General features: G+C 38.1%; 1 protein-coding gene across 1 annotated transcript in view; it reads left to right on the forward strand.

Annotated features, from left to right (window-relative positions):
* Window positions 1-21,113, forward strand: part of MACROD2 (mono-ADP ribosylhydrolase 2) — a 1,066,625-nt gene that overhangs the window by 926,858 nt on the left and 118,654 nt on the right. The window contains exon 10 of the mRNA XM_032212948.1: window positions 13,873-13,956. Within this exon, the coding sequence (XP_032068839.1) occupies window positions 13,873-13,956 (84 nt within the window). The remainder of the gene's footprint in view (window positions 1-13,872; window positions 13,957-21,113) is intronic.

The raw sequence follows: 21,113 nt of genomic DNA on the forward strand, positions 1-21,113 counted from the left end.
AGTCATCTGTGACTCATATTCGTAATGCCTGGTTTTGTCTACAGGGTTTTATTTTCTTGCTCAGGTTTTCTAAGAGTTGTGTGGAAGCTGTGTCCTTTGAGGCAATTCAGCTAGATCAAAGAGGGAACACTGCAGGAAAGCTATTTAGGAAAGAGACTGGAGAAGATGACCCCTTTCTGGCTGAAGTCGTTTTGCATCCTGGCAATAGACTAAATATTGTGAAGGCAGGAAAGACGGACATTTTGGGTCATGCCTGCACTGGGGACCCAACCATCTCCCCTTTGTTGCCATGATCAGGTTTGTGCCTTCAACAAACCTGATTATGTGGGATAGGACCACCATAACTACCCTTGAAAAATCAGGATCACTGGGTTGCAGCAACAAGGTGGAGCAGAGGGTTGTGCCTCTATGTTGCCATGTCTAGTGATCCTCCAGCTTTTTGCAGCCCAGAGTAACAAGAGCAATAGCCCACTTCTATACTGTTTCACAGTGCTTTTACAGCCCTGTCTAAGCAGTTTATAGAGTCAGCATATTGCCCTCAACAATCTGGATCCTCATTTTAGCAACCTTGGAAGGATGGAAGGCTGAGTCAACCTTGAGCAGGTGAGACTTGAACTGCTGAACTGCTGGCAGTCAACAGACAGCAGAATTAGCCTGCAGCACTGCATTCTAACCACTGTGCCACCGCCTTAGCAGAAATGGCTACGTGCCTTAATACAGCAGGAAGATGGAGAATACAAGTGTAGAACATTTGCAGTATTTATTAGATGCAAAAAGAAAAGTTGATGAAGCAAAGAATTAGATTTTTGCAGCTGAGATATAACATGCCTAAAAAACAGAGACTACAACAAGGTGGAATGGGGCAATCACTTGTTCAGTTATATTTTGAATGAAAAGGAGAAAGGAAGATCAGCAACCAATAAATTAACTGGATCTAGGTATCAGTGAGCATTCACATTCCAGAGACATTGGAGTTAGGTTTGTTCATCTTGGGAACAGGGGATGAGGGGCGGGCAGGAGAATAATTTGCATTCCACTTGTATAGGATTTTAGCCTAATCATCAGTATCGCTTTCCAAAATTTTATAGACTGTATATTTTAATTACACCTCACAACAACTTCAGCTAAATTAGGATAATCAGGAAAATGCTGAAATGGCTGTGTGTGTGTGTGTGTGTGCATGCATTTAACTCATTTAAAAGAAGAATCAAACACCAAAGGGAATGGAATATCCATTGACCTTTCTGTTCCACACATTCAACTGGAAGGTTAAAGAGAACCTGCATCAGATTTATCTGAATATTATGGGAAGGTTCTGTGTGATTTTGAACCTTGCTTTATTTGAATTCAAGCCACCTACGGTATGTGTATATCTCTCCTTCGCATCTCCAGCTTATGGAGGTAAGGATAAACAGGATTCCCTAAGACTCTGTGCTTTTTCCCATTTGGAAGCTCTCTACCTATTCATCTGCCAAATTGTTTATCTGTCAATCCATGCATCCATCCATCCATATTTCCACTAAATCTAATTTTTCACCTCTTGCTTAAGAGTATGTGAGGCGCATTCAATATGATGATATTAACAGATTTTTAGCCTTTTCTCAGATAATATGGTTTCCTTTCAGGCCCCAGATTTTCAAGGGCATATTTTTAAAAATATATATATATATCAGAAACTATGCTCTCTTTTTCAGTACAGCTGATTTCTCGGGAGATTTCCCCCACTCCCACCCCATTCCTGCTCCTGGAAACGAAAAGAATAGATGAAAACCAGAGCATGACTCCTCTATTCACACAATGACTTTTTTAATGTAACACTCTGGGCAGAATTATGGGAAAGTTATATTGGAATGAGTTACTTTTCAGTGTGTAAGCCATGAGAGGATACAGAAGAAGAATGTAGAAAAATGTGGCTCCTTAAGAAGCTGTCGCTGGGAACTAATTTTACTATAATTTTTCAATTTTTATAAAGAGTGCAACTGTACAAGTGCCAAACATTACATCAAAATTACTCAGGGAATATGCTCATAATGTTACATATTAAAGGGGAATTGGCTTTTCTTGTAAACATCTTGTGGGATCTCTCTTTCATTTTTTCCCGCCCAAAGGAATGTTGGAAAGAAATTGTGCATTGAAAGGGCCTTTTTTTTTTAAATGTGTTAGCAGAATAACTTCAAAACCTGAACAGAGTAAGCCAAATTTGGTACAGGAAGAGAAGATGGGAATGGAAAAGGCAGATTCATGTTTAAAAATGGACCGGTTCAATTGGAGGCTGGAGGGGAAATCTCTTCAATCGATCTGTATAAAACAGTGTTTCTCAACCTTGGTAACTTGAAGATGTCCGGACTTCAACTCCCAGAATTCCCCAGCCAGCAAATGCTGGCTGGGGAATTCTGGGAGTTGAAGTCCGGACATCTTCAAGTTACCAAGGTTGAGAAACACTGGTATAAAAGGACAGTTGAGTAACAATATAGATTGCTGCCAGTGGCTTCCCTCCTCTGTCCTACTCATGTGAGTCAAAATGGAGCACATACAGCCCCCCACCGGCCAGTGACACACTATACACATGCACAGACACACACACACACACACACACACACACACACACACAGATACATATTAACAATATTGTTAATTGCTGTTGTTTTCTCTTTTAATCTTTGTTACTAATAGGGAATGTATGTCACTTAGAGTCATGAGTGAAACAGTTTATAAGCCTATATAAGAAATAAAATATAAATAGGTAAATGTGCCTATTTACAGTATGCATCCCATATACATGTGCTTACCTCACAGGATTACTGTTGTGGGGAAAATAGGAGGCGGGAGGTGTTTATTTATTGCCTTGAGTTATTTGTAATGAAGGAAGGCTACAAATAAATATAAATTGCACATAAACAGGAAGCCGGTCTCCCCACACTCTGATTAGCTCTGGGAACACAGTACATGTGTGTGTGTGTGTGTGTGTGTGTGCATACGTGCATGCATGCATGCACACTCACTGTGATAAGCCCTGACCCACATACATATACAGAAGAAATGCATATATACACTCTTCTGATTAGAATTTTTCACATAAAGCAGCAACACATATATACCCACCACCCAAATGAGAATGTAACACAAAAAGCATGCATGTTGTCCTACCACACATACTTGGCAACACATATATATACACACCACTTGATTAGTCTCTGGGAAGAACATGTACAGTATATATTGTAGATACGTAACTTTTTATATATCTAGCGTCCATGGTCTTTATTGGTAAAGGGGTTAAAATAGAATTCCGGGTGTCATACTCTGAAGGTTTTCCCTAACCTTTTAAGAAATATTTGATAGCTAAGTGGCATAAGACAATTGCATGGTCTCTATTTCCCTCAGCCAGGAGAAAAACTTTGATTTCTGAGCTCCAGTGAGACTTTTAAATGGGCAACAAATGTAAAACGTATCAATGCACAATTGAGAGAACAAAAGTTGCTACAGTCTCTTCTTCAGTAGCCAAACAACAACACATTTGGAGAACAAGGGATTCCAAAACTCTCAGCTATATTTTGCTAAGCTAACCCTGCTTATTTCTAAAATGATTTGGAAAACAAAAATTCCATTCATCCATCTAGCAATCTTTTATGAGGGTCGCAGACCAGAGTTAATACCATCCATCCATCCTCCGTCAGCCACCCATCCATCCAGCCATGTTTCCATCTTCTTAGTTGCCTAACTGAAATTCTACAAACTATACAAATAAAAAACAAAGCACAACAAAACCAAGTTAAATTCAAGAAACTATCCAATAAAAACAAAAACAAAAAGCCACAGAAAGAATATGGTTTAATGAAATTAGAATAGTGCTGTTGCAGTGTGTTTTGCAGGAAGCTACTTTGAAATGTATCTGAGATTTCAGTTGGCCTAGAACAGTGTTTCTTGACCTTGACAACTTTGAGAGATGTTGACTTCAATGCCCAGAATTACCCAGACAGCTGGAGGGAGAATTCTGGAAGTTGAAGTCCATACCTCTTGCCAAGGATGAACAACAGTGGTCTAGACTAGGTGTAATACTCTCGTAATGGCCAGGTGAGGGAAATCTCAAAAAGAGACTGGCACTTTACCTCAGTGATCACATGGATCACAGAAACTGCTTTGGTCGCACTGATCGATGATCTCTGGAGAGCCAGGGACGGGGGTCATGCCTCCGTCCTAGTGCTCCTTGACCTCTCAGCGGCCTTCGATACCATTGACCATGGTATCCTTCTGCGACGGTTGCGAGAGGTGGGAGTGGGAGGCACCATTCTTCGGTGGTTCTCCTCCTGCCCCTCGGACAGGTCGCAGTCAGTGTTGGTTTGAGGGCAGAGATCGACCCCTAGGCCCCTTAAGTATGGGGTGCCTCAGGGTTCGGTTCTGTCCCCCCTCCTGTTTAACATCTACAGGAGCCACTGGGTGAGATCATTCGGCGGCACGGGATAAAATACCATCAATATGCAGACGATACCCAGTTGTATCTGTCCGCCCCATGCCAACTCAGTGAAGCGGTTGACGTGATATGTCAGTGCCTGGAGGCTGTTAGGGTCTGGATGGGTGTAAACAAGCTTGCACTCAATCCCAACAAGACCGAGTGGCTTGTGTTTTTCCCTCCCAATAATTGGCCTTGTATTCCAGCTCTCAGGCTAGGGTGTGAAATTATAAGCCCCTCAGACAGGGTTTGCAATTTGGGAGTCCTCCTGGATCCACAGCTAACTTTAGAACACCATTTGTCGGCTGTGACCAGGGGGACATTTGCCCAGGTTCGCCTGGTGCACCAATTGCGGCCCTACCTGAACCGAGAGGCCCTCAGAACAGTCACTCACGCCCTTGTGACCTCAAGACTGGACTACTGTAATGCGCTCTACATGGGGCAGCCCATGAAGAGCATTCGGAGACTTCACCTTGTCCAGAATGCAGCCACACGAGCGATTGTGAGTGCACCCCGGTACACCCACATTACACCTATCCTCCGCGAGCTTCACTGGCTGCCTATTGGACTCCAGACATGCTTCAAGGTGCTAGTCGTTACTTTTAAAGCCCTACATGGTTTCAGACCTGGGTACTTGAGAGACCGCCTCCTGCCAATTACCTCCCTACGACCAATTAGATCCCACAGATTAGGCCTCCTCCGGGTTCCATCAGCTAGCCAGTGCCGACTGTCGACCACCCGGAGGAGGGCCGTCTCTGTGGCTGCTCTGGCCCTCTGGAACGATCTCCCCGTGGAGATTCGTACCTTCACCACCCTCCAGGCTTTCCGCAAAGCCGTTAAGACCTGGCTGTTCCGGCAGGTCTGGGGCTGATGAGTTCCCAGGCCCACTCGAATTGTGTGGCTGTTGCGAGTTTTTAATTCCGTTTTCTGCATTTGTTTTTTGTCTTGTTGTTTTCTTTATATTGTCCCCTTCCTTATGGTTTGTTAGCCGCCCTGAGTCCCTCCAGGAATAGGGCGGCATACAAGTTTAATAAACGATAACGATAACGAGGTTGTAGAAATCTTCTGCCACTTCTGAAATCTAGGATAGCTTCCCTCCACTGGCCCATCAGAAAGAATGTAAAACATATTGTGTTTTTCATGTTGGACAAGATGTTTTATTGGTGCTCTGATGTTATTGTTGTTGCTAATCTGCTTCACTGTTTTGCTACAAAAACGGAGCTATCCTGAAGATCCTTGTCATTAAAGTCCATCCTTGGTCCATCCTTCTGTCATCAAAAATAAAATAAAATAAAAAATAAATGGAACAACTAGCAATTTGTTGCTTTTTCATGACAGCAATGGTGTTATGAAAAAGTGGTAGAGACCTTTATGGTTAATCTTACCTTATACTAATAAGTAAATGCATCATTTATAATTTTCATAAATAATGCTATTTATCTTATGCTCACCATCCTTATTATTGACACACACACACTGCAGAAAATAGAAGTAAATAATGTCTTAATGTTTACTTCTATCAATAGATTTTTATCTACATGGCTTCAAAAGCAGAGTCAGGCTTCTTTTTTTCTTTTTCTGAGTATTGGCTGCTGGTTAGGTCCACATACAGAAATATGGGAGTAGGTGTGAGTGACTGTGTACAACAAATTGCCTCAATTAAATATTTATCTTTACACTCCTACTGATATTTTCCTTTCAAAAATCCAGGAAAAGCCTTTATCCTGATTGCATCTCTTATGGACTTCTCTGCATATAAGCTATGTATACAGTGGATAAATCAAATCACATGCTAAGTAAATTCTGCAGATGAGGAACAGTGACCTGCTTTTGGCTTACAGTTCAAGTTACAAATTTAAAAGGAAAGAGTTTAACCATTTCAGTATGTCAACAGAAGACACTCATGTTTCCACCGCTCTTTCGGCCTTTGAAATCCCACTACTTCCAATTAGGCTAGGCTACAAGTCCATACAAACTGAACCCATTAGACTGGAATGTTTGTCTCGGCATCTGTTCTCCTTCTATTAGCCAAGGGTCAAGGCTTGCCACAGGCATGTCATCACTCACAGTGACATCAGAGACACTCTCTAAGCTGGAGCAACCAGACATAAGGCACCTGTTGGAAGGAGTTCACAATCTTTTAAGAATGAACTTTGGTAAGAGGTTAAATGAGCACCTGAGCACCTAAACAGGAAGCACTGTAAGGAAGGGACTGAACTCCTGTGCATTGTGCCTCCTGGTGATGGTATCCAGGACTGGTTTGACAACTGGAAGAGGATTTTTTTTTCTCTGTCTCTCTCTCTTTTATGTCTGTCTTTCCCTCCCTCCCTCCTCCAGGGCATATGGAAGAGTCAAGTCTGTGCTAGGGCAGGGTATGGATAATTTTGTGAGGGACTGTTTAGAGAATGAGAAAGCATTGAACAACAAAGTTAACATAAATAATTGAGATATACTAGGCAACTCAGTAGCTTATCTCATACATAATATTGGGCAAGACAGTGATCAACTTGGAAGAAATATTTACAATCATTCAAAGAAATTTCACCTGAAATAACTCTCTATGAATGAAACTGGGAATGTCCTATTATAATTTCCATGATTCTGAATTTACTCCAGATTATTATTAAAGTCACTGAAGTCTTGCGTCCCTGAGCCTGTCTCATGTTGGTCGCACATGATAATTGATGATGGTTCTTGGTATAATCTCAAAACAAATATAAATTGGATGTTTCCATAGTGGAAGGAATATTTTTGATAGGCATGTGGACTTCCCTTCCCAGATAGTCCTTCAAAGCCCAACTTCAGTTCATCCTTCTTAATTTAATTCATGTGTCACATGCCAATAATACTTTTCAACAGCCATCCATAGTTGCTTGCAGTTTGTTCTTCTGAAGCCATTTGCAAATGTGCTAATTCCAGTGCATGCATATGAATGGCATATCCCTATAAATGCTCCCAATATTACAAGTTTAGAGCAAATATCCCTATGTGTTATTCACCTTAGCATTACTATCTTCAAATTAGTATTACTTTAAATAAGTCAAAAGTATTGAAACCTTAAACAAAAACCTGAAATCCTTCTGATTCTTCCAACGGATCAGAACAGATTTTTAACACCTAAAATCCATGATTAATGCGTACAGACAAGTTTTTCCTAACTTTGAGAACTTTCAGATGTGTAGAGTTCAATTTCTAGAATCATTGGCAAAAAAAAAATCTATGCTGGCTGGGAACTTCTGTGAGTTGAATTTCATATATCAGGATGGTGGAAAGACTGAAAAACACTGGTATAGGATATTCGTCTCCTGTAAAGTTGATAGGTTCAAACAACTAAAGGGAAGGAGAGACGCAGAGATGGTATTCAGCTGGTTCTCTCCAGTTTGGGTGAACCAGTAGTGGCGGCTGCGGGAGGTTCTGCCCACCTGCCCTGACGTAATGTGCAAGCACTACACTTGCACAGAAGGAGGTGCGCATGCACAGATGCATATGCAGTGCACTCACATTTTCGAACTGGTAGGGGAGGTAAGTGACTCCCACCTATGGAGGGATGGGAGGAGGGATGAAGTCAGCACTGAGAACTGGGGGACAGAGTGAAAACTGGCAAAAGTTCCTCCCCCTTTGCCCTATAGCTCAATGAGAATATTCTGCATCTATGTCCACTCAGAGAATGTTCTCAACAGCAGAAAACAAGATGGATCAAACCTAGTAAAAATGAAGCAACATAATTAATATAATATCGCTTTTCTGAGAAATGATGAATTTGTATAAAGTGTTTTGGAATGAGATTTGGGGAAATTTGATCCACCATTAATCATAGCACTGCCAAAGGTAATGTGCCTATCATATACTCTGTAATTCAGCATGGAGGAGTTCCGTACTGAATGCCATCCTGTTCTTCAGTTTGGAAGAACAACCTTCTCTGCTTAGTCTTTGAAGGGACAAGGGAGTAATAGTTAAGGTTGTGACTGCAATTAGCCGCTTCCTATCATTTATGCACTTCCAGTTAATTTCATTTGTGGGTCATGACATTAGCAGATGGAAGCTGTAGTTGTAGTCCATCTTTATGAATTGTTGTCTCGGCTCTCCTGCAGTCCCTACTCATCCTTCCCTAATAGCCTCTAAAGATGGTGTTCCAGAAGTGCATATTTCTAGGCCATTTTTCAAGCAACTACCTTTCAAATAGATGGCAGTGTTCCAATTCAAAGAAATCTGTGATGCTGTGAAGAAATTTCAGATTCCCACTTAGGACAGAATTCAGAGCTGTTTGAAGCCAGTGAGTGAGTAAGATGAGGAGGAAATATCTGTTAGTTTTTTATAAAGCTCTTGAAATAGTAAAAAACACTAAGGCAGAATTAACACGTACAGACATTGTGATAAATGCCTTCTGTTTTACTTTTCTGTGCCACCCAGGAAGACACATATCTTACTACCTTCATAAACTATACCTACATGGCTGAACATCCAGATTTTCCTCTCTAAAATGAACAGCAGGACATTTACGATCATCATAAAACCATTTGCGAGAGCAGCCACTGAGTTCAGAAAGTTGTTAAAATTAGTTGGATCAAGAGGAAAGTATTGTAAAATAATAGTTACATGTTATTTTCACTATTTATGTATAGTAAAGTCAATTATTATAAATCTTGAATAAAGGTCCAATTTTGTGAACATCAATGACACATTTCCAACTGACTTAAATGGATCAGAACCGCATTCAGTATTTATTCCTTTGGTTTCTTTGGATTTCTAGCTGCTGTAAGCATACATTGTGATGCTCTCTGATTGTATCATTTTTCATGCAACCTTGTTGGTGTGGCTTGAACCAACAGGCAGATATAGTTAAAACGGTTCCACCACAAAACCGCGTTCGACCAGAGCGCGCTCGACGAAACCGCGTAGCTGACGTCATCACAGGGTGACAACAGCACGGAGACAGAAGCACGCTGTAAACGCTAAACCTAAAATTAACCCCTAAACCTAAACCTAACCCCCCTAAACCTAATCCTAAACCTAACCCTAACCCTAAACCTAACCCTTAACCTAACCCTAAACCTAACCCTTAACCTAACCCTAAACCTAACCCTAACCCTTAACCTAACCCTAAAGCTAACCCTAACGCTAACCCTAAACCTAACCCTTACCTTAAGTTGAATCGGCTTGCTTTCAAAGCGCTATTTAAAGCGCCCTTCTTTCTCCGCGCTCGCTGTTGTCGCCCTGTTGATGACGTCAGCGACGCGGTTTAATCGGGCACACTTTAGTCGAGCGCGGTTTTGTCGTGCCACGGTTAAAACTAGCTATTGGCTTTAATAATTTGGTATCTAAAGGGTATTCTGTCTGCTTGTGTCCTACTGCATTGTTAAAATAGTAAGATTTTGGGCATTATGCACCTTGTAAGATTTCGTCTACATGATGTTATTTAATGGTGCACGACAGAAACTGGAGGTGTAGAGTTTCTGCCTTTTTGTTTGACTAAAAATAAATAATTATACAGCAGATAATCTCATACGGCAGTGCCATATTATGCATATGTATTAAAAAACAAGTCCTTTGGATATCAGTGAGGGTTGTTTTCAAGAAAGTACCGTGTGTCTCAGCATGCTGACATGCTGTAAAAATGCATAGTTTCATATTTAGATTATTGTAAAACTTCAGTATTAATCTGCCCTTGAATTTCTTTACGTGATCTGAGCAAATTTTATATCTTTAGTTTACAGCATACAGCTTGAATATTAAAGATTTTGTTTAGAAAGAGTGGTACCTTTACCTAGTTATAAATAAAAATCAAAAGTATTTTTCCAGAAACTACAACATATAATATATGTGTAATATAGGAAGGAAAAATATTTGCAATTTTGCTGTTCGTTTGAGTGTGTATACAAGTAATTCTACACTTATGACTACAAATGAGCCCAAAATTTATGTTGTTAAGTAAGACATTTGTTGTGATATTTTCCCCAATGATCATAAGTCACTTTTTTCACATACATATACACACACACACATACATACATACATACATACATACATACAGTACATACAATCAAATGATCTGTTTCATATTATTGAAATGAAGTGTTACAATCAAACCTACACAAAACTAGAAAATCTATGTTTGATACACTTTTAGAAAGTTATAGGATACCAAGTAATTATTAAATATGACTTAAGTCACAGTATAGATAAAGAACAATTGCTACAAACTTCCATCAAGCTAAGTTTAACAATTAATCCATATAACCATCTTTCAGATCTCAGTTTAAAAGGAATGCCATACCACACTGAAAAGTGCACATACAGATTGAAAGAAGGCACTGCTCAGAGGAATGAAAGGAACCAGATATTGGAAGGGTTGTCATTGGAAGGCTCTGAACATAACTACTAGTAGTGTGAAATGAGCTCTGATTCAAACAGAAAGCCAGTGTCTGGGCCAGCTTTGACTCTGAGTAGTCTACAAGGAGGATGTCACTACACAGAACCCTGTGTTTACATCGGGGATCAGCAAGGAAAAACTGAAGTGATGCAGAGCCTGAGGAGTAGCTGGAAATAGCAGAAGATGAGTGATCTAATACAGGGGTCTGATCATTTCATTCCTAAGGCACCTAGGGCTGAGCAGAGGTCTGTGTAGCTCCTTGCAAGGCAAACACATTCTTGTTGGTGATTTCTTGCATCTGATAGAGGCCCTGTTTTAGAATAGAATAGAATAGAATAGAATTCTTTATTGGCCAAATGTGATTGGACCCACAAGGAATTTATCTTTGGTGCATATGCTCTCAGTGTACATAAAAGAAAAGATACATTTGTCACAAATCATAAGGTGCAACACTTAATGATAGTCATAGGGTACAAGTAAGCAATCAAATCATACTAGGAAACAATATAAATCACGAGGATACAAGCAACAAAGTTACAGTCATACAATCGTAGGTGGGAGGAGATGGGTTATAGAATGAAGAGAAGATTAATAGTAATAGTAATGCAAACTTAGTAAATAATTTGATAGTGTTGAGGGAATTATTTGTTTAGCAGATGGCGTTCGGGAAAAAACTGTTCTTGTGTCTAATTGTCTTGGGGTACAGTGCTCTATAGTGTCATTCTGAGGGTAGAAGTTGAAACAACTTATGTCCAGGATATGTGGGGTCTGTAAATATTTTCAGAGCCCTCTTTTTGACCCATGCAGTAAACAGGTCCTCAATTTAGAGCCTTTGCTAGCAAGCAGTCACTTGTTGGGAACTTCTACTCATCTATTATTTTAGACCCAGATCCACCGATGATCTAACAGTGATGCTAGTATTCTACCCTGGCAACACTTCTGTCCGATGCTTTGACCTTTGCTTATTAGGAATTTGCCTGTAAGTTTGGCCAGGAATTCAGGATTGCTTGAGACGATGCATGCATCTACATACATGCCCTGCCTACCATTGCTGGTGCTCAACCTGAGTAAAGCCTTTTGAATTGTACTCTTTTGTATGCATGTCAGCAAAAGTTGGGAATAACATAGAAGGTGCAGAAAAGAGGAACTGGTAAAGCTGCCAAAAAACCACAGCAATTATCTAAATGTGAACAACCAAAGCCCATATCAATGAAGCCATATCCTTCGGTGATCATCATTATCTATGGCTTTTTTGATTTTATCCTTTTTTGAGGTGGTCCAGTCTCCTGGTCAAATTTCATTGAGAAGGCAAATTCCCTTTTCAATTCTCCCACTTTGGATCCATGAACCCAAGAATAAAGACCATTTCCTTAAAAAAAAAACACCAAAAAGAAGAGATGCCAAGTTTCTGATTGCTTAATTTGAGGACCAGGTTGTGTCAAAGACTCTAAGAGATCTAGGTCACTTCCAGTTTTATTATAGTAATGATGCCCCAAATACATAAAATAAGGACCTATTTCTGCAAGATGAGGCATACTGGTACTCCAAATAGGGCCTCTTTTAATTTCGTTTCTGGAATTAATGATAAATGAGTTTCCCATTCTCATCACAAATAATACATTTTACAGCTCAATCCTAATAATAATTACTCTGGAATTAAAGGTCCCTTAATTTGATTACTTTAATTTGTTTATCTATGAAGTGCACTCTGTACTGAAGTTAGAAATTTGGGAAATATCTGTTAATACATATTATACATGAAAATATATGACTATGCTGGATAAATGTTTAATGTCTGAAACAACCTGTAACCTCATAGGATGATTCTATCATATCTTTTGTTGTAAGATTAATAAGGCCAGCATTTTGCAAAACCTGTAGATTTGCTAACTGTGAAACTCCTATAGTTTTTTTCCACCTGCATTCTCTTTCTCTTTCTCTCCATCTCTCTTCAGCACTCTCCATCTCTGTCTCCATTTCCATCTCTCTTAACCTTTTTTTTTGTTCTAGCTTAATCCAACCATTATTTCTCACTGTATAATCCTATGCATATTTATTTGAACATTAATCTTACCACAGCCATTTGGGGTTACAATACATTGCATTGAATTCTCTAGCATGATATTATTTTATATTATCTACATTTTAAGTAACAAGGATAATATATGTTTCATTTTTCTAGAACATGAATCTTAATCATCATTTTTAAGTTGGCTGTAAGCGTCTATCTATCATCTATCTATCTATCTATCTATCTATCTATCTATCTATCTATCTATCTATCTATCTATCTATCTAGATTTTGTAGTATCAGAGTAAGATGAGTAATTAATTAAATTGTCCATTAATCTATTATAATATGTGTTCAGTATTTTTATCATCTGCACTTTTATTCCAGTGTCCAGCACAGTTTGACATAACTCAGTTCTGATGAATTACAAATTTGCCCAAGATTATTGATTTCTTACTGTCATCTGAAAAAATAGGGTTTTCAATATCTTACTAAAAATCAGGCATAGTTAGGCTATCGCCCATAAACTGTTTCGATATTCCAGACTGAGGTCACTGTCCCTCATCTAAAATTGGATGAAGTTTTTGAAACTCTGTACATTCAGACAGTACTATTATACATTTAAAACAGAATGTGTTTCACAGTGCTTAGCAAATAAAGTCCATACTTTATAAAGTAATTACTGTAAAATACATATAATAATCCAATGGTATAGGCATAATGTAGATTAAAAGAGAGAATATAATTATTGATATATACAGTTTAATAACTTTTGAAATATGGCATTTTAGTTCAGCCTAGGGTTCTTCCTAACTGTGATAATAACACAGGAGGCAAAAATCAATCTTCACAAAGCTTGAAAGTATAGTGATTTTTCTCCTGGAGCAAAATGGAGGTGCAGTCAATTTACTTTTCCAATACCTTACACATTCCTATTCCATAATTGTAATAATGTTCATCATCATCCAACTTCAAGCATTATAACCTCAGCTTTTGAGAATGAATATCTCTTTCTGATCTTTTTTTTTTTTGCACTTGCAGAGGGAGCTGAAAAGAAAAGTCACTCTCCTTCACCCGTGAAATGCAAAGCCAAACTGTCTGAGAATCTGGAGGATGACAATGAGGGTAGGTAGGAATCAACCTCTCAAAAAGCACTTATCTGCTTTAAAAAAAAATTCTGGATGCTAAGATCTCTTTCATTATTCAATTATATATTCTTCAGCCTGTTAGACATTATTCCTAGTGCTCATATTTACAAGCTCAGGTGCAGTTGGGGCCTGGCTTTGCAAGCCAAGTAGGATATTTTCTAACTCTCCTGCCTGTAATGTTGCCCCCTGGTTGTGCAATGGTAAAATATTTTCTAGTGTGAAAAATGTTCACAAATATTATAGTGTTCTTTGGAATTAAGTAGCTTTGAAAACCAAATATATGGATTTCAGTTGTGGGACATAGCAAATAACCAGTTATGCAGAATGTACCACAATTTCAAAATAGAATTACTTTTGACTATGACTCTAGTGAATCTTAAGTAAGAATGATGTTGGCTGCATTTGCATGTTGCATGGATTAGCATTGCATGCATGAACAGAAAACAGCCCATGCTAAGCTTTGGTATCATCTCAACCTTTCATCCATATGACCAGAACAAACAATAAATCAGAAACTGACAAGAAGATTCCTGACTGGTATAATATGCAAGCTAAGAACAATTGTTTAAGAGAATATCTCATTACTGAAAAAGCCAATAACAACCCAAATTGGTTTTCAATTAGTTTATTGTTGATTGTAGTACTTACTGTACATGAAATAGGATATGCAGGAATTGGGTATATCTAGTTTATTGAAAAGAAGGATTAGGGGTGACTTGATAACAATGTTCCAATATCTAAGGGGCTGCCACAAAGAAGAGATGGTCAACCTATTTTCCAAATCACCCGAAGGCAGTACAAGAAGCAATGGATAAAAACTAATCAAGGGGAGAACCAACCTAGAATTACAGATTAGAATTAGAACAATTAGAACAATTTATTAGTGGAATGACTTGCCTCCAGAAGTTGTGGATGCTCCAACACTGGGGATTTTAAAGAAGAGATTGGACAATTTGTCTGAAATGGTGTAGGGTCTCCTGTTTGAGTAGGCAGTACTAGAAGACCCCCAAAGTCCCTTCCAACTCTGTTATTCTATTAAATGTCAAATCAGGGTATTAGCAGAAGTGAATCCTTTATTCCACTTATCAATCAACTGGGAAGGAAAGAGGCAGAAGGGAGTAAGATTATGCTTAGGTGTTACATGTGAATGTAACCACAATAAAATTATAGTTAGGTATTACATTTGAATGCAAGCACTTTATTGAATTGCTGAATATAAAATTTGGCAAATTCCATTGACTTGTGCCTTCCAGATATTGTTATACTAAATCTTTAAGCATTTTCTTAAGTTCTTGGTTAGAGCTAAAGAGACTTGTAGTCAAATAAAATTCATAGTAAAACAAGAAAATAAAATCTCCTGTATATTCTTCTACTAAGGCTTATTAAAGTTGACAAAGAGTGTTTACTTTCAAAAGTTATTTCAGGGGAAAGGTGATTTTGGAGAAATGCTGTTAGGTTGGAGTGTGACATTCTTGTACTTATTTTATAAGGGGGGAAATGTTTAAAATGTGAGTCTCTACTATTTAAGACTGGGGATTTAGTCTCTACTATTTAAGACTGGGGATACTTGTAGAAATTTCAGTAGTTGTTGTATATCTACATTTGACAATCTGCACAATTACTCATTTAAATCATTATGATTACCCCCCCCTTTCTCTTATTTAGTAGAGTACTTGACCATTTCCTTAAGTTTAGGTGAGATATATTAAGTATTGCAATACTAGGGATCTTGAATTAAAGCAATGTCATACATTACATGAAATGAAGACATTTTATTTTTCACAAACAGCTTTGTAGAATTTGTGGTTGGCAATCTCCCTAATGATGCAAGGACTACAATCACTGATCAATGCTACTGGGTAAAATGATAAAATATGTAGTCTATGATCTTAGAGCAGGGGTGTCACACTTGCGGCCCATAACCCGGATGCATCACGCACTGGCCATGCCCACCCCAGTTTTAGCGAAGTCGGAATACGTCACGTCATGACAATGTGACAACGCAAGTTTGACATCCCTGCTTTAGAAGATTCTAAGTTAGAGAGGCCTTCAGAGTTTGATATATGTGGAGATGTACATCTGTCTATAATGAACATGACACTGTGAAACACTACACAAGCATTCTGCTTGGTACATGCTATCTAAAACACATAGCTGCAGTACTTTAGCCCATGAGATAGATACCCTGTTTGTGTGTATCATGTTGTTAGAAAATAGAAGCAATTGATGGGTTATTTTCATCAACACTGAAAACAGAAACCAGCCAATTATCTTTAACATGGATATAAGTTAAAAAGTAAATTTACACTTTAAATCTCAGCCTCATTTATTAGTGCACTTAAAGTGCACCTATGCAAAATATTTTCACCACCCCTGGGGGGGGGGAATACAAAAGCTAGATTTTTCTCTTTATTTTCACTTTCTTTTTACATTTCTTTAAAGTATTCAATCAAATCTTTTCTCTTCAATAAAGTAAATTTTATAGATATCTTGAAAAGGACAGTTTAAATTAAGATAAAATACCACAGAAGGAGCCTCTTGGGAAGTGCCAAGAAACAAATGTGGCCACAAAGCATTCCCTTTTTAAAGCAAAATTATACTTACAGGAATTTATTTTCTACAGTCTGTTTAGACTTTAATATTTTATTTTCCCTTTTGACAGTATCCATTTATCTTAAAACACTATAACCAGGTTCCAAATTCGCCTTACTTCAGTTGAAACTGCATTGAATATTATCGCATAGAATTGCTAAAAAATCATATCCATGATTGCAGAAGAATTAAAGGAACCACATAATCATAGAATTGGACAATGGCTTGTGTCCAAACCTATGCTCAGTTCAGGGATGTCAGCCTTCTGGCTATCTAGCCTTGAATACATACAATGATGAGTCAATCAGCACCATAGAATTGGTTGCATTATCATATGAAAGTGCTTGTCCTTTTTTTCGGGGGGGGGGGGTCGTCTTTAACTTTGAAACATTCACTTTGAATCCTCCTTACTTCTTAACATTATTCTGTGTTCTGAAAGCTAGAATGCTAGAAGTCTTGATCTTCTGTGGAGTATGAGAATATGTTCTCATATTCCCAATGAATTTTTCTAAGGCTAACTTTTGCCATCAATCTTTCTTGTAAGGCATAATCTCTTGTTTAGCCCCATTACCTTTCTCTCAGCCTGTTTTACTTGATCCAAATCCTTTTCAAAGGATACTGTGCAGAACTGGGCAAGTGGGCATAGTATTTGAAGTGGGGTCTGACCAATCCAGACTTATAGTGGAATTGTCATCCTGTAACTTGGAAACTCACATTTTGTTGTTGTAGCAAAAAATAAAAAGTCCATTTGCCTTTTGCCAGCCAGATCACACGGCTGATTCATATTTAAGTAGTGAAGCGTTTACAACTTCAAGGTCCTTTTCACACCTATTATCTCCATCCAATTATTATCTGTCCTGTATCCCTAGGTTTAATTAATTTTTACTAAATGAAGAACTTCACATTTGTCTGTATTAAATTTCATTCTGCTTTTTTCCAGTCCACTTCTCTAACATTCTGAGATCATTTTAAATGTTCTATCTTCTAGAGAATTAAGTATCCTATCCAGTTTGTGTCATCTGCAGATGTGATAAGCATTTTTCCATCTCTACTTCCGTGTCATTAATGTAAATGTTGAAATGTATTAATCCTGAGATCAAACCTTCAGCAAGGAATCATCGATGAGTACTTTCCATGGATGGCTTCATGCCAACAATTCATCTATCTTATAGACGTACCATCTAAGCTATACTTTAGCCTTCTAATTAGAGAGTCATGAGATACTTCAAGTCCCTTGATGAAACTGTACTATATGAATTGTGCATTATTCACAAATTTACTAAGGAACCTACCTGATCTAAAACTGGAAAAAAATAGTTGGCAAGATTTGTTCTTGACAAATCTGTGCGGATTCTAGTAATCCCTGCATTATGCTTACATTTTATTTGCTTTATGACTTGCTCTAAAGTCACATTTCCCTGTTAATAGAGTCAGACTGGCTAATCTATCGTTTCCCGGAGCCTTATTTCTCTTTTTTGAAAATAAGGACATTTGCTTCCTCCAGTCATCTGGTACTTCATCCAGGATGTTCCAAAGATTATGAATACAGTTTTTGTCAGCCCATCAGCACACCATTCTCTACCCTAGGATGCTATATGTCTGGCCCTGAAGATGTCAATTCATTCAAGGTGAGTAAGCTCTTTCAGCCTTCTCTTCAAAACTGACAGATGGAATGCTTATTCTTTTCTCAGAGAAGACTGAGCTGAAATAGGAGCCTTTTTCTGTATTATCTCTTGTTTGTTTTGCCATTTTCAGTGAGTTGCGGATAATTTGTATTGTTTCTTTTCTTTTGAACACAACTGCAAATGGAAAAATTAATATCCTTCATCTATCACACCTCATTCTAAATTTAATTTTCCTTAGTGCCTCTAAGTCCTGTTCCTTAGTAATGTCAATCCTTCTTCATTTGTACATTTTATTTAAACTTCATTCAGCCACATTGGGTTCTTCAACTGATTTTTTTTACATTTCCCCCCAAGTGGTATTGTTTTTAATAGCAGCAGGAACTTCTGCCTCTGTTAGAGTCCTTTCTCCATTAGTTTCTCCTGCCTCAGGGAAGTAATCCTTACCCGCTGTTTATTAAAACCTGCATTTTTGAAGTCTAAGGTAAGGGTCTCATTAGACACAGTTAATATTAATCATGAGCAGTTGTTCTGCTTCTTACTTTTTATCTACAAGGTCTTCTCAATTGGCTAGCAATAAATTAAAGAGAGCTAATTCATTCTGCCTTCATCAGAAGAATGTTGTGAACAAGATAGGCCAGGCATTTTATTCAAGAACCATGCTTACTTCTCTGCTGAGATAAGGAAATTAATGTCCCTTCCACCACCACTATTTCATGACTTTTTGAGAGACCTGCAGCATGCTTTTGGAAAGCATAGCTTCAACATTTTAACCATGTATATTTTATTATATACATCAGATAAAACAAAAGCAAAGATTTAAAAACAAAATATTTTGACTCCCACCTTCAGCTGATCTAAAATAAGATGCGGTACTCGTGGATGCCAATATGCTTGTGGTTACAACTGGAGGGATCTACTGGACTTTCTGTTCCAGTTGACATTTTACAATTTTAAAAAAAATCAAATAATGAAATTAGCAGATGGGAAAGCAAAGTGCAAGTGTTCAGTAGAACTTCATTGCAGAGAGTCCCTCTGTTCTCACCACATGCACTCATTGGTATTTTTAGAACATTTTGAAATAGTGTGTAATAGCCTCCCCCTCCCCCACATCTTCTTTGTTTGGATTGATATTTTTTTTTGAAAATTATAAAGGTAGACCGAGGTGGTAAGGAATAGCATGTGGGAAGACAAAATAGAACTCTGTTAAATGATTTGGTTTCCTAGCATCTAAAGTCAGAGCACTTTTAACAGCTTTCAACATTCTAAATTGTGCTCACCATCTCCCCGTTCTCCCCCAAATGGAGGCTTCTCGCACTTGTTAATATGTCAGAGGAGAAACTCATGGCAGACTCAGACAGGACGGCACCTGTTGGTTTGGTGCTGCTCAGAGAAAGGATCTGCTAGGCATCATCTCAGCTATAAGTATAATTAGAAGGGCGTTGTTTTCTCAATCTGCTCTGTGTTTAGACATTATGTACAATTAAGCCGATTCTATATTATTAACATTTATTTATTGGAGTATTTAATATCCATTTCATGACATCCAAGGCCAGAAGACCCAGGAATCAATAGAAACCACAAAAACAATCAATGGAAAAGAATATATCATCTGGATTAAAGTAGCACGGAAGATTTAGCACTGTCTCTACAGCAAAGAGGGGAGGGGGGGCAGGAGTAAGAAAGAAGTGTTTTGTTTGAATACATGTTCCTAATATGAATGAGCTTTAAACAGGATATCTATATAAATGCATTTGCATGCATAGATCTGTACGTCTGGGAGCCACGCAATGCATGCCATATGAAGAATTTTAGCTTTAGTTTTCCTCTTCCTCCCTCTTTTGTAGAAATAAAATAAGGAGCAAAGTTACAGTTTTTTAAAGTGACTAATAGAATGTTGTCAGAAGACATTCATATAAAGTGATAACCAAGGTATCTCCAGGATGCATATCTATCAAGGAATTCATCACACATTTCTATCTATTACCTGAAATAACCAATAACCCCACCAGCTCCATAACTGTGCTTTACAGAGATTTGCCAGTGATAGACATGCTTACGGAATTTTAACACAACCCCTGCTTTAAATTGTACTGTCTACACTTGAGTTGCCATGCTGTCTGTTTTGATGATGATGATAATGATGATGTAAATGGTTTTTTTCTCTCTCTCTTTTCATCAGTCTTAATTTTAATTTCATCTTTTACTGACCTCAGCCTCTCTTTGCCATTCAATATACAGACTGAAGAAACTGTGTGCAAACAGCAGGGTTTTACTAATCTGTGGCACATAAAAAGAACTGTCTTCCACTTACGAGCACCACTGTGTTAATCTCAAAAATAGCTTCCACAACCTTAGTGTGAACAATGGTATAATCAGTGCAACAGGCAGGGATGCTGAAGATAGGCATTTAAGTATATTTTCATTTTCTCTCCCTCCCTCCTTTTCTCTCTCACAAATATTACTGGAAGCAAATCCAGGCCAATAATAATAATAATAATAATAATAATAATAACAATCCAGATTTTGTTAATTCTATTCCCTTCATGGTATATCATGTATATGTATATCTCCACAATAATAATAATAATAATAAATTCCATAATTATAAATAAACTCTAAACCCTGTATGACAGTGTCTGTCACAGGTGGAATATTTCTATTTTTAGCTTTTCGGAAGAAAAAAGGATGCTTTTTAAAGACAAGGAACTATATCCAGAGTAGTTCTTACATGAATAAAGAGGCTGTTGTGGGTTTTGTGTCTTCTGGAGGAAATTGCAATCCAGTATCATTTGTGACTAAAGAGGGAGAGATGGAATTTTTTCCTGATTCACGCCCACCCCGCCAGGTTCCCATACACTCTACCTTGGGGCCAACGGCACCTCCAGAATTTTGAGAGCATAGTACCCTCACAAAATGG

The sequence above is a fragment of the Thamnophis elegans genome, chromosome 3, assembly GCF_009769535.1.
Source record: "Thamnophis elegans isolate rThaEle1 chromosome 3, rThaEle1.pri, whole genome shotgun sequence".
NCBI lineage: Eukaryota > Metazoa > Chordata > Lepidosauria > Squamata > Colubridae > Thamnophis > Thamnophis elegans.